The sequence below is a fragment of the Oculina patagonica genome, chromosome 11 (assembly GCF_052425735.1).
Source record: "Oculina patagonica isolate OP01 chromosome 11, crgOcupat, whole genome shotgun sequence".
NCBI lineage: Eukaryota > Metazoa > Cnidaria > Anthozoa > Scleractinia > Oculinidae > Oculina > Oculina patagonica.
Window position 1 is genome coordinate 19,330,879 of NC_135768.1, and position 13,602 is coordinate 19,344,480.

General features: G+C 41.1%; 1 protein-coding gene across 1 annotated transcript; it reads right to left on the reverse strand.

Moving 5' to 3' along the window:
- Positions 1-1,345: 1,345 nt before the first annotated feature.
- LOC144629731 (uncharacterized) lies at positions 1,346-13,196 on the reverse strand. The gene is made up of 3 exons (XM_078487950.1): positions 13,131-13,196; positions 1,762-2,444; positions 1,346-1,605 (listed from the first exon to the last, which is right to left on the reverse strand). The coding sequence occupies exons 2-3, from the start codon at positions 2,438-2,440 to the stop codon at positions 1,346-1,348; spliced, it is 939 nt and encodes a 312-aa protein (XP_078344076.1). The 5' UTR covers positions 2,441-2,444; positions 13,131-13,196.
- Positions 13,197-13,602: the final 406 nt, after the last annotated feature.

Here is a 13,602-nt window from a genome sequence, read left to right on the forward strand (position 1 = left end):
TTTACAGTTTACTATTGGACCACTATGAGGATCATTTACAGTCTACAATGGGTCCACTATGGGGATCATTTACAGTCTACTATTGGTCCACTATGGGGATCATTTACAGTCTACTATTGGTCCACTATGGGGATCATTTACAGTCTACTATTGGTCCTCTATGCGGATTATTTAAAGTTTACTATTGCTCCACTATGAGGATCATTTACAGTCTACAATGGGTCCACTATGGGGATCATTTACAGTCTACTATGGGTCGACTATGAGGATCAGTTACAGTCTACTAGGGGTCCGCTATGGGGATCACTTACAGTTTACTATGGGTCCACTATGAGGATCATTTACAGTCTACAATGGGTCCACTATGGGGATCATTTATAGTCTACTATGGGTCCACTATGGGGATCATTTATAGTCTACAATGGGTCCACTATGGGGATCATTTATAGTCTACTATGGGTCCACTATGGGGATCATTTACAGTCTACAATGGGTCCACTATGGGGATCATTTACAGTCTACTATGGGTCGACTATGGGGATCATTTACAGTCTACTATGGGTCGACTATGGGGATCATTTACAGTCTACTATGGGTCCACTATGGGGATCATTTATAGTCTACTATGGGTCCACTATGAGGATCATTTACAGTCTACTATGGGTCCACTATGAGGATTATTTACAGTCTACTATGGGTCCACTATGAGGATCATTTACAGTCTACAATGGGTCCACTATGGGGATCATTTATAGTCTACTATGGGTCCACTATGAGGATCATTTATAGTCTACTATGGGTCCACTATGGGGATCATTTACAGTCTACAATGGGTCCACTATGGGGATCATTTACAGTCTACTATGGGTCGACTATGGGATCATTTACAGTCTACTATGGGTCCACTATGGGGATTATTTACAGTTTACTATGGGTTCACAATGGGGATCATTTACAGTCTACTATGGGTCCACTATGGGGATCATTTATAGTCTACTATGGGTCCACTATGGGGATCATTTACAGTCTACTATGGGTCGACTATGGGGATCATTTATAGTCTACTATGGGTCCACTATGGGGATCATTTACAGTCCACTATTGGTAAACTATGGGGACCATTTACAGTCTACTATGGGTCCACTATGGGGATCATTTACAGTCTACTATTGGTCCTCTATGGGGATCATTTACAGTCTACTATTGGTCCTCTATGGGGATTATTTACAGTTTACTATTGGTCCACTATGGGGATCATTTACAGTCTACTAGTCTTAGTGTCAAGAGTTTTCTTGAAGCTCATCATATGTACACTGCATTGCTTTTTTCTAAATGCAATATATAGCTAAACAAAATTCTGGCAGCTAAAATATTGGTGAGATTTGTGCCCGCCATATATCATGCCAATGAAGGAATTTCCAGCAGCCATAAGCTTGCTGTGTGGCTTGGCAAGTTTCCCGCTTTCCAGTGGGTTTCCTGGTGGCCAAAATCTCAGCAAGTTCTCAGTGGAATTCTCAGTGGGATTCCTGGCAGGAGCAGGATTCTTGGCAGCTAATTTCTTGGCCGTGGAGGCAGGATTCCTTGTCTGAAATGTCAGCTGTCCTCCTTGGGACGAGAGGATGGTTGATATTTCAGACTAGCAGGATTCCCAGTGGCTGAATATTTTGATGTGATCTAGCAAGCTTTGTTACAAGGGAAAACGTGGCTATGGGTTAGGGTTTTATTCCATGGAAGCACCAAATGCAAATAAATGTGACTTACTTGTCTGTAAATGTTCCACTTCTAGAGCTGTGATTTCTTGCTTTTCCTGCTTCTGTTTTTCAATGTCCTGGGCTTCATCTGTAACTGCTTTTTCCAAACTCTCAACTCTTTCTTGGATTTCAGTTTCTTCAAAAAGTTTGTCAATGGCCATCTGCCATTCAAGTTTCCTTCTCTGGCTGATGTGCCCTGCAATTCTTACAAGAGCTGTACTGATTTCCTGCCAAAGTTGTGGGAACTCATCATCTGTTATCTCCATGTTTGGCTTTGGGCGACCATACACTGTGTTGCGATAATATTTAATTCTTGCTAAATCTGCAGCTAAACTGTGGTCTGTGCTTGTTGGAAGATGATCCCAGCCCACGGTAGGAGGGATCAGGTTGCATATTGTCCTTAGTAATCTGAAGAGCAGAATGAAATCAAAATCCACTGACTTGCCATACACCCCTGTGGAAGGGTACAGACAGTTCCACTCTGGCATGGCGAGCTCTGCTGCTTTGAGCCGTATCATTGTGGCTGGATTTTTTAGTATTGTGGGAAGATTACTTGGTGGACAAAGTTGATCAAATATCTCCCTCAGTAATGCAGTGCCTCCACTTACTAACAACTGCGTCACACGTTGAAAATTCGCTTTTCCAGAGGTCGAAAGAAGTACTTCCTTTGGGTCTGGGGCAGCAGCCATTTCACTATTTACAAAGATGAAGGTGAGATACAGTATCAAGGATTTTTTCTTACATGATATTTTTAGTATTTTAGATCTTAAAATACATGCAAGTACACGCATCTGTCATATACATGTCATGATCTCTCAACTACTCAGGAATGGCTTACATTTGTATTAATTAACAGTTTAGAAAGAAATGAAATTTCCCCAATATTAATGTTAATGGGAAAAACGTAGTTTCTTCTAAAAACCAAACACAATTCCAGATAGCCTACTTCCACAACCTAGTGGGCAAAAATCATGAAAAATGATGAAACGAGGAGATAAGGAGAGCGTAGAAGTCAGTAATCCAAGTCTTCATTGTCATGATGTATCGTTTGGTCGTGGCGCAATGTCTAGAGTATGTTTACTCCAGGAAGGAAAGATTAAGTGACGGGGTAATGCATCAGTCAATTGAAACCCCAGCCCCCCACCCCCCGGGACTTACCGGGGAATTTAACATTTACCAAGTGTTAAAACCCGGCTTATTTCCCCGCCCTAGGGGCCAAGACGTCTGTTAAAAGCCCCGCATAGCGGGGGCATCCGAATCGACTTTCGGGGAAAAACCGGACAAAATCTTGATTTCGTTACAGAAGTTGAAAAGTCTATTTCTCTTATTTATTGTCCATATATAGTTATGAGGTAGGAAAGAAACCTGATGTAGTTTGTTTCCGCCAAAAACCTATTAAAAATCGTTTTTCGTGGTCAGAGAAACGAATTTGACAAATTTCAAACCCGAAATTAGCCATTATGAACACACCTGCCGGAAGACCCATAATATCGGGGTGTGTTTGCCCTACAGAACGTATTTCAGCTTTTGTTGACCATCTACTTCAGCCGGTAGCACAGCGACAAGCTTCGTGCGACAGACTTTACACTGCCTTGCCTAAACAGCCTAAAAAGCCTTCGTTGTCTCATTAACACTGTATGCGAAGCATACGAAGAATTTCATCAAGGAAATCCTCCCGTCCCGTACCTAACAGGTTTTTTAGAGATGCTCACTCTAATCTTTCAAGAAAACTCGTTCCAATTCAGTGGATTTAAGCACATCAAACAGCCATGGGCACGACAATCGCCGCATCTTCTGCTGTCATCTTCATGGCCAAAATAGAAAACGAAATACTCACTGGACAAGTAGCAATAAGCCTATCCTTTAGAAACGATTTATTGAAGACGTCTTTTCATCTGATGTGGGACACAAGAAAAGACAAAATAGAAGAATTTCTTCTAAAGGTAAACAGCTTTCACCCTACGATATAATTCACGGCTGAAATCTCAGAAACAGAAACTACTTTCTTGGAGACGATAGTGTACAAAGGTGGCAGATTCCAAGTACAAGGAGTCTATTTAAATCGTGCGAACACATTAAATACAAACCCAGGCGTCACGAAAGGCTTTATCAAGGGAGAAGCGCGGAGACTTCTTAGATCGGATTTCTCAGGACGAACATTTTGAGAAAAACATTTAGTCCTTTATGTTAAATCCCGGCTGCCGTCCCCGCTTCAGGTGATAGCGTGCTGTTAAATCACCGCTCCACGGCCCGGTCTACTGCCTTTTTGTTAAAACCACCGCCCACCGGGGCCAACGCGCCGTTAAAAGTGCGTTAAATCCCGGCTTTGGACGCGTTAAATCCCCGCTAAGTCCCGGGGGTCGGGGGGCCGGGGTTTCAATTGACTGATGCATAAAAGCCAAAGAATGCGCTGCCTGCGTTGGAGCCCATGCAGTGAACTGATGAGCAAAATCAACTCAACTTGTCCCCTTGTGTACATAGTAGTGGTCGCAGTATAACATTCATTTAAATGGAAAGCTATCTTTATTCGCTGATAATGGAATTACAGCCTGAACTTAACGTAAAAACAGTAAACATAGATTATGATAATTGCACGCGTTCACAACGTTCAGGTCGAAAAATCATCAGAATGACTTGTGTTCACTCGTAGAACAAACTACCGACTTTCGATTTCAAATGCTGCCTTTCTTACCTTTTAGATGCGTGCCTTCACACCACAAAACTGTCCCTGCGAATGCAGCGCCGTTTACCAGAAGTTCCAGAACGACCGGAAGTTATGTGGGTTAGTGGAGGCTCACGGGTAAACAGCAGTTGCAAAGAGAGGGAGAGTGGGGCACTAAAATGTGCAAACATTTACCCTCTAAAACAACAAGACGCGTAATTAATTTAGGAAATAAAGCAACCCCTCAAAGCAAATTGACATCTTTAATAACAACACAAAATAAACTTCTGATCGAGAGGTAAATATTGCTTCAGATCTAAAAATCCAATAATTAGTTCGACTTGTTCTTCTTGATTTAAAATTTCACAGAACGTAATTTCTAATGAATTCATCCTTTCAGAGTAGAGAACGTTTTATTTTAAAAATGCAGTTATAAGACATTTCCCCCTTATATAATTACACGCTAAGAAAGCAATATGATTGTTACGCGTGTTTAAGTCGCGTGACAAATCTCGTCACGATAAGTGATCACGCAGCAAGTCACGTCTGCAGAACAGTAGGAAAAATTTCTCTATATCGAGCATAATTATGCATATTTTTGCCAGGAAATTAAGATTGAATCAGGCCACGAACGGCTCTGTTTGGGTGTTAAACATGCTTGCTTTACACTGCTGTCATGGGAGGAGGTGGGGGAGGTTTTAATACCCTTGGCAGGACGTTTTGCGAGAAGTGTTTTATGTGAATGTTTACTTGTTCATGGGGGTAAACTGACCTCTTTTTATAGCAGAAGTGAATTCCAGATGTTTTCATTGTTTTCAGGCCGCCATTTTGGTGCCCCTCCGCATGGGCCCCAAATAACGTTTCCATGCTGCGCTCTCTAAATTTGTGTGGAACAATTTAACGGATAACTCGAGTACGGAATACCATACACACCTGAGACTTGGACAAGTAGACTATCTAAGTATTAATAAAACCAGATTGATTGCAAGGCTGGTACAACGGCAGGAGGGCAAGATTTATTGGCCAATATTTTAACTAGCAGAGCTAGTCTTCTTCAGGGCCAGTACTATAATCTAAGGAAAATAACGGCTCTAAAATTTGAATTTGGATAATACAGTGTGGGTTAATGCGCCTAATGATATTAACCGTAGAAATGAACATTGACTATTTCATTATATTTGGTTTAATTAATTTTATTATTATTGTTATTATTATTATTATTATTATTATTATTATTATTATTATTATTATTGTTGTTATTATTATTATTATTATTATTATTATTATTATTATTATCATTATTATTGTTGTTGTTGTTGTTGTTGTTTTCTGCATTGTACATGGTTATATACCGTATATCTTCATATAGCTTTTATTAGTTAAACATTAATCCACTCTGTATTATCCAAATTCAAATTTTAGAGCCCGGCGTTATTTTCCTTAGATAGTACTGGCTCTGAAGAAGACTAGCTCTACTAGTTGAAATATTGACCAACAAATCTTGCCCTCCTGCCGTTGTACCAGCCTTGCAATCAATCTGGTTTTATTAATTTTCTACAACCTGTAATATTCTTGTTGTTTTTTTTAACTCGATAGTTTTGGATTTAATTTTTTGTGGCGTGACAGTGGCGTGACAGTGAAAACCAGCAATAGAAAATTACTATCAATTAGCTAATCGTTAACAGGCTAAGCGGAGGGTGCACCCCGGAAGAGAACACCCAGAGCAGTCTATTAAAAACCGTTCCGTTTGGCTTAGCCTTAACATTATGAGAATTCGGGTTAGCCTACATGCGGCTCCGGTTAGCCTGAACGGCGCTCCATAGCTCTTCAAAGATGGCAAAGGTAACACGATGGAATACAAAAGGTGCTACCTTTTAGCCATTTCCTGTAAAAATACGCGCCGGTCTGGAACCGTCAGAGTTGCGTGTAGCCTGATTTACGTGGTTGATTGCCCAGAATTTCCCTAGCTTTCTGATCCTTTCTGTGGATCGCTCACTCACCACATTTCTTGCAAGTGGCAAGAGCGCATCCAGGTAGGTATACGAGTGTCGAGGTCGCACGCGAGAGTCCTACGGGGAGGTGGGAGAGTTCTCGAAAAATGTTTCTCCTTTAGACAAATAGACCGAGCTTCTCATACAGTGAGGTGGGGGAGGGGGGGGGGTTGACTCCCTCAACTCACCCATGGGTCCTCCTACAGGATTTAAGGATAATTGGTAAGAACGCTAACCGAAAACTTAACCATTGTACGTCTGTAAAGGAAAAAGGGCAGAAAAGGATATGATGTGGTTCAATTTTACCCCTGGTACAATTTGGTATTTTCCTTCCTTTGTTCTGATGTATGGTGATGTATGATAATGAAAACAAAGGAAAATACCAAATTGTACCAAGGGCAAAATTGAACTACAACAGGTACATGTGTCCTGGCCTGAAACAAAATACACCAATTTACTGTGACGCGGAAACGCGAAAACAACCAAGAATCGTTTCGACGGATAAAAATAAAAACAAATTTCGATCGACAAATTTGAAAACCTTTGCCAATTTTTTCACAATGTGTTGTCCGTGACGTAGCTCCTTTTATTATATATATAGCGAGAATTTTGGGCAATAAACCTTGCAAATAGATTTCTATATTCTATATTTTCACATGTGAGAAAAGCGATACGTCCAATCAGCTTCGCGTATAGCTTTCTTCACATGTGAAAAATATAACCAATCAGCATCTAGAGTTGAACGACCCAACCAATCAGAGCGCGCGAACTCAAATGGTTTCCAAAAAGGTTGAACAGCGAGCGGCAAGTTTGTTCCCGACGGCAGTTTATGCTTGGAAAACATGGCTACACGATTTGTTCCTTAACAAATTAAACCTTGGTCTTTGGAGAACTTTATGGAAAGGCAAGCAAACAGGAATTCGCTAAGCAAAACCGAAAGGATACAGTAATGAGATGATAACGATAAAAATCATTCTTCAAAGGCGAAGCGAAGACAAGCGAAGTGTCGATAAATGAAAGCGAAGCCGGCGGACAAGAATTTCTTTCAAATTGCAACGCATCCGCAGACTTTCTAAGAATATTCAAGCACTCTTGGGAACACCATGGTAAAGTAGATTGTATTTCTGAATGTGGATTTACGTCGTTATTATTGCTTAATTAACCGACTCGTTGTGTTAGCACTGTTAGCACAATTTTGTTCAAAATTCGCCTGCGTGTTTAGTTGATTCGCCTGTAGCGACGCTTACTCGATGCGATGTATACCAAAAGTTTTGCTTTCAAAAATTAACGCAATGTGTTTAATTAAATAAAGTTTTTTCAGGAGATTTTGTTGGCAGTAATTTTTCGAATTTTTAAAAGTGATTTCGCTTGGAAAGCGATGTGCATTTTCCTCCCTCTACGGTCAAACTGTAATAAGCTTAAGCTTATGTCAAAGGTTTATGAATTAACTTGCGAGAAAAATCGCGTCAAGTTTACAATGGTTGAATTCTCGTTATATATATATAATAAACAAATTACAGCATAGAAAGTGCTTTGTACGGATTTTTTATTCACTCGTTGCAAAACTTTGGAAAGCTCACTCGTTCGCTTCGCTCACTCGTTCGTTTTTCCAAAGTTTTGCAACTCGTGAATAAAAATCCGTACGTCGCACTTTCTATGAAGTAATCTATATTAACTGCACATGAAGTAATCTTAAAAATATAAAAATTGAGAAAAGGGAAGAGCTACAAGGTAGTTCCTCTCAGCACAAAATCTAAAGCTATTAATTTATAAGTGTAACATTACAAGAAAAATGACCTAAACTAAAGTAACTAGCTACCTATTAAAATAAAAACAAAAAAAACAAAAAGATACTGCTTCTTAGGGATGTCAAGTCTTACTCGTGCTGTATAGGGGTGTATAGTTCTTAATAGGGGGTGTATAGTGCTGTATAGGGGTGTATAGTGCTGTGTAGGAGGTGTATAGTGCTGTATAGCGAGTGTATAGTACTGTATAGAGGGTGTATAGTGCCCTATACAGCACTATACACTCCTTTACACTCCTCCTTTTTGGATATCATTATGAGTATTGGGGGATAAAGAGCCTATTGATGGTCTCCTCCTACCGCGAAAATACAAGTGACAAGTGGGATATTCCATGGTTTACCACGAGAAAGTGTTGTGTAACTATTTTATACCATGCCATAGAAAATAAGCTGACTAAATTTCACCGGGACAAAAGATCGCAGTGCACGATGGGAAGGTTGAGTTGACTACCGTTGAATATACAACGGCTTTTCTGTACTCTGATTGGCTGTATTTTCTATGGCATGGTAAAGTGCTATATACGTGGTGTATAATGCTGTATTAGGGGTGTATAGTGCTGAATAGGGGGTGTATATAGTGTTGTATAGGGGATGTATAGTGCTGTACAGGGGATGTATTGTGCTGTATAGGGATTGTGTAGTGCTGTATAGGGGGTGTTTAGTGCTGTATAGGGAGTGTATAGTGCTGTATAGGGGGTGTTTAGTGCTGTATAGGGGGTGTATGGTGCTGTATAGGGGGTGTATAGTGCTGTATAGGGGGTGTTTAGTGCTGTATAGGGGGTGTATAGTGCTGTATAGGGATTGTGTAGTGCTGTATAGGGGGTGTTTAGTGCTGTATAGGGGGTGTATAGTGCTGTATAGGGATTGTGTAGTGCTGTATAGGGGGTGTTTAGTGCTGTATAGGGAGTGTATAGGGCGTGTATAGTGCTGTATAGGGGCGTATAGTGCTGTATAGGGGTGTATAGTCATAGTAATAGTATATCTTTATTTCGCCTTACTCTCCAAAGGGAGGTATTGGATATATAGGTTGTATAGTGCTGTATAGGGGGTGTATAGTGGTGTATAGGGGGCATATAGTGCTGTATAGGGGGTGTATAGTGCTGTATAGGGAGTGTATAGTGCTGTATAGGGAGTGTATAATGCTGTATAGGGAGTGTATAGTGCTGTATAGGGAGTGTATAGTGCTGTATAGAGAGTGTATAGTGCTGTATAGGGAGTGTATAGTGCTGTATAGGGAGTGTATAGTGCTGTATAGGGGGTGTTTAGTGCTGTAAAGGGGGTGTATAGTGCTGTATAGGAGGTGTGTAGTGATGTATAGGGGAAATATAGTGCTGTATAGGAGGTGTATAGTGCTGTATAGGGGTGTATAGTGCAGTATAGGGGGTGTATAGTGCTGTATAGGGGGTGTATAGTGCAGTATAGGAGGTGTATAGTGCTGTATAGGGGGTGTATAGTGCTTTATATGGGGTGTAGAGTGCTGTATAGGGGGTGTATAGTGCTGTACAGGGATTGTATAGTGCTGTATAGGGGGTGTATAGTGCTGTATAGGGGGTGTATAGTGCAGTATAGGAGGTGTATAGTGCTGTATAGGGGGTGTATAGTGCTTTATATGGGGTGTATAGTGCTGTATAGGGGGTGTTTAGTGCTGTACAGGGATTGTATAGTGCTGTATAGGGGGTGTTTATTGCTGTATAGGGAGTGTATAGTGCTGTATAGGGGGTGTTTAGTGCTGTATAGGGGGTGTAAAGTGCTGTTAAGGATATGTATAGTGATGTATAGGGCGTGTATAGTGCTGTATAGGGGGTGTATAGTGCTGTATAGGGGGTGTAAAGTGCTGTTTAGGATATGTATAGTGATGTATAGGGTGTGTATAGTGCTGTATAGGGGGTGTAAAGTGCTGTTTAGGATATGTATAGTGATGTATAGGGAGTGTATAGTGCTGTATAGGGGGTGTTTAGTGCTGTAAAGGGGGTGTATAGTGCTGTATAGGAGGTGTGTAGTGATGTATAGGGGAAATATAGTGCTGTATAGGAGGTGTATAGTGCTGTATAGGGGTGTATAGTGCAGTATAGGGGGTGTATAGTGCTGTATAGGGGGTGTATAGTGCAGTATAGGAGGTGTATAGTGCTGTATAGGGGGTGTATAGTGCTTTATATGGGGTGTAGAGTGCTGTATAGGGGGTGTATAGTGCTGTACAGGGATTGTATAGTGCTGTATAGGGGGTGTATAGTGCTGTATAGGGGGTGTATAGTGCAGTATAGGAGGTGTATAGTGCTGTATAGGGGGTGTATAGTGCTTTATATGGGGTGTATAGTGCTGTATAGGGGGTGTTTAGTGCTGTACAGGGATTGTATAGTGCTGTATAGGGGGTGTTTATTGCTGTATAGGGAGTGTATAGTGCTGTATAGGGGGTGTTTAGTGCTGTATAGGGGGTGTAAAGTGCTGTTAAGGATATGTATAGTGATGTATAGGGCGTGTATAGTGCTGTATAGGGGGTGTATAGTGCTGTATAGGGGGTGTAAAGTGCTGTTTAGGATATGTATAGTGATGTATAGGGTGTGTATAGTGCTGTATAGGGGGTGTAAAGTGCTGTTTAGGATATGTATAGTGATGTATAGGGAGTGTATAGTGCTGTATAGGGGGTGTATAGTGCTGTATAGGGGGTGTAAAGTGCTGTTTAGGATATGTATAGTGATGTATAGGGCGTGTATAGTGCTGTATAGGGGCGTATAGTGCTGTATAGGGGTGTATAGTGATATATAGGTTGTATAGTGCTGTATAGGGGGTGTATAGTGCTGTATAGGGGGCATATAGTGCTGTATAGGGGGTGTAGAGTGCTGAATAGGGAGTGTATAGTGCTGTATAGGGGGTGTTTAGTGCTGTATAGGGAGTGTATAGTGCTGTATAGGGAGTGTATAGTGCTGTATAGGGAGTGTATAGTGCTGTATAGGGGGTGTTTAATAATGTATAGGGGGTGTATAGTGCTGTATAGGAGGTGTGTAGTGATGTATAGGGGAGATATAGTGCTGTATAGGAGGTGTATAGTGCTGTATAGGGGTGTATAGTGCAGTATAGGGGGTGTATAGTGCTGTATAGGGGGTGTATAGTGCAGTATAGGAGGTGTATAGTGCTGTATAGGGATTGTATAGTGCTGTATAGGGATTGTATAGTGCAGTATAGGGGGTGTATAGTGCTGTATAGGGATTGTATAGTGCTGTATAGGGATTGTATAGTGCTGTATAGGGGGTGTATAGTGCTGTATAGGAGGTGTATAGTGCTGTATAGGGGGTGTATAATTCTTTATATGGGGTGTAGAGTGCTGTATAGGGGGTGTATAGTGCTGTATAGGGGGTGTTTATTGCTGTATAGGGAGTGTATAGTATCCTATTCCGCACTGCAACAATCATCGCATCGCATTTAAGATTGGGGATAAAATTCGGCGACCCGACAAGAGTCGCAGTGCAAACTAAGTTCATCATGGGTGGGTGGGTGGGTAGGTAAAATTGTACCATACAAAAGACTCCCAACAATATTCACCAAACTTACCAGCTGGCTACTAATCGCACTTGGCATGTTCCTTCCGCCGCTACACTTGAACAATGTCAATTTATTCATGATTTGTAGTACTTATATGCGATGCTGATAATTTATGCAGTGCGAATAGTACACCCCCTATTAGGGGGTGTTTAGTGCTGTATAGGGGGTGTATAGTGCTGTATAGGGGGTGTATAGTGCTGTATAGGAGGTGTATAGTGCTGTATAGGGGAGTGTATAGTGCAGTATAGGGGATGTATAGTGCCGTACAGGAGGTGTATAGTGCTGTATATGGGGTGTATAGTGCTGTGCAGGGTGTATAGTGCTGTATAGGGGAGTGTAGTGGTATAAAAAGGGTGTAAAATGCTGGAAAGGGGTGTTTGGTATAGTGCTGTACAGGGGGGTTTCGAACTGGCAGTATAGTGAGAGTTGTGCTTTTGGGTTTTGCATTGTGTTGTGTGGCATAAGCTACTTGTTCAGGGACTATGGTTGATGTTGTCTAGTATTCTCTTTCATTGTTCTAGCTAGATTTGGATATCATGTTTGCACCTATCAGTGCTACATGTATTAAGCTGGAGGGGTGTGGAGGCTGGGCACAGGAAGGGGATTTGGCAGTAATCGTCTGCCTGTAGTGGAGAAATTAACTATTGGAATGTACTTTCTGTCAACATTTTATCGACATTTAGTGACTCTTTTGACCATCCACGAATGATACGGCATGGAGCATTTAAACAGAAAATCTGTGCTAAGTTCAAATCCCCCCCCCCCCCCCCTCACCCTGCTCCAGCTTAACACTGACAGATGCATTAGCCGTCATCCAATGTCTCGGGAAGGAAGGGAGTAAAAATTCCTGCGTTGCACTGATTTGATCAACAAACTTACTACCATCTTTGTGCACAGTATTTGTATTATTCGCTTCAAAAGGTTCCCTATAAAACATATACTCAAAAGGAAAGCTATGTAAATTAGCTATAAATAGGAGGACAGCCTAAACTATACAAAGCAATAACAACAGTGAACGCATTCACAAAGTAAACAATGAACAGATTACCATGACGCTGTTATTTACAGTTCCTTACACAAATTTCATGCCGAAGGAATCATCAGCTAGGTATTGAATTCACTCGTTGAACTAATGAACGAGTTTAAAAATTCGAATGCTACCTGAAACACAACATTTCCCCTGGAGTTTTCGGAGCTAAGCCTAATCAGAAAATTGAAGGCGTTTATAATTGTTTACGCTTGTGTAGCTCGTTCGCATTCGACTGCACGATCTGTTCGACAGCTCACGAAGTCAGAAAATAGAAACTTGAACAAGGACATCACAATTAAAGTGCAACGTCATTGTCAAGTAAGAAGAATAAAGAATGAATATCAAGGCTTCTTACCTTCAGAAGTCTGTCTTAATCGTTTCCGATTTCTACCTGTACCTCCCTGCGACGAGTCCACAAAACGAAAGCGGAAGTGATTTGGGGTTTGTGAAGGTTCACGGGAAAAAACAGCCGCATTAATTGGCCATGAAAAAAGCATGGGCAGGGAGGGTGAGGCAAACAAATTTTGCAAACAATTTAGCGAGAAAATATCTAGAAAAGAAAAAAAATAGAAAATTTACCAAGCCCTTAAGCAAGGTAATAACGGGTAGTTACAGAGAAGCTACCTTCAATAATACCTTTGATAAAGACTGTTGGACGTATACCGTAAAATTCCGGTTATAAGCCCTGGGCTTATACAACTTCGTAAGGGTTTTGGGTGGGCTTATAAACGGAGGGGCTTATATCCGAGAGGGCTTATAAGCGGAATAAAAAAAAACGTTTCGGAGCAAGCCACGGGAGTGTTGATCGAAATACGTGTTTAAGTTAA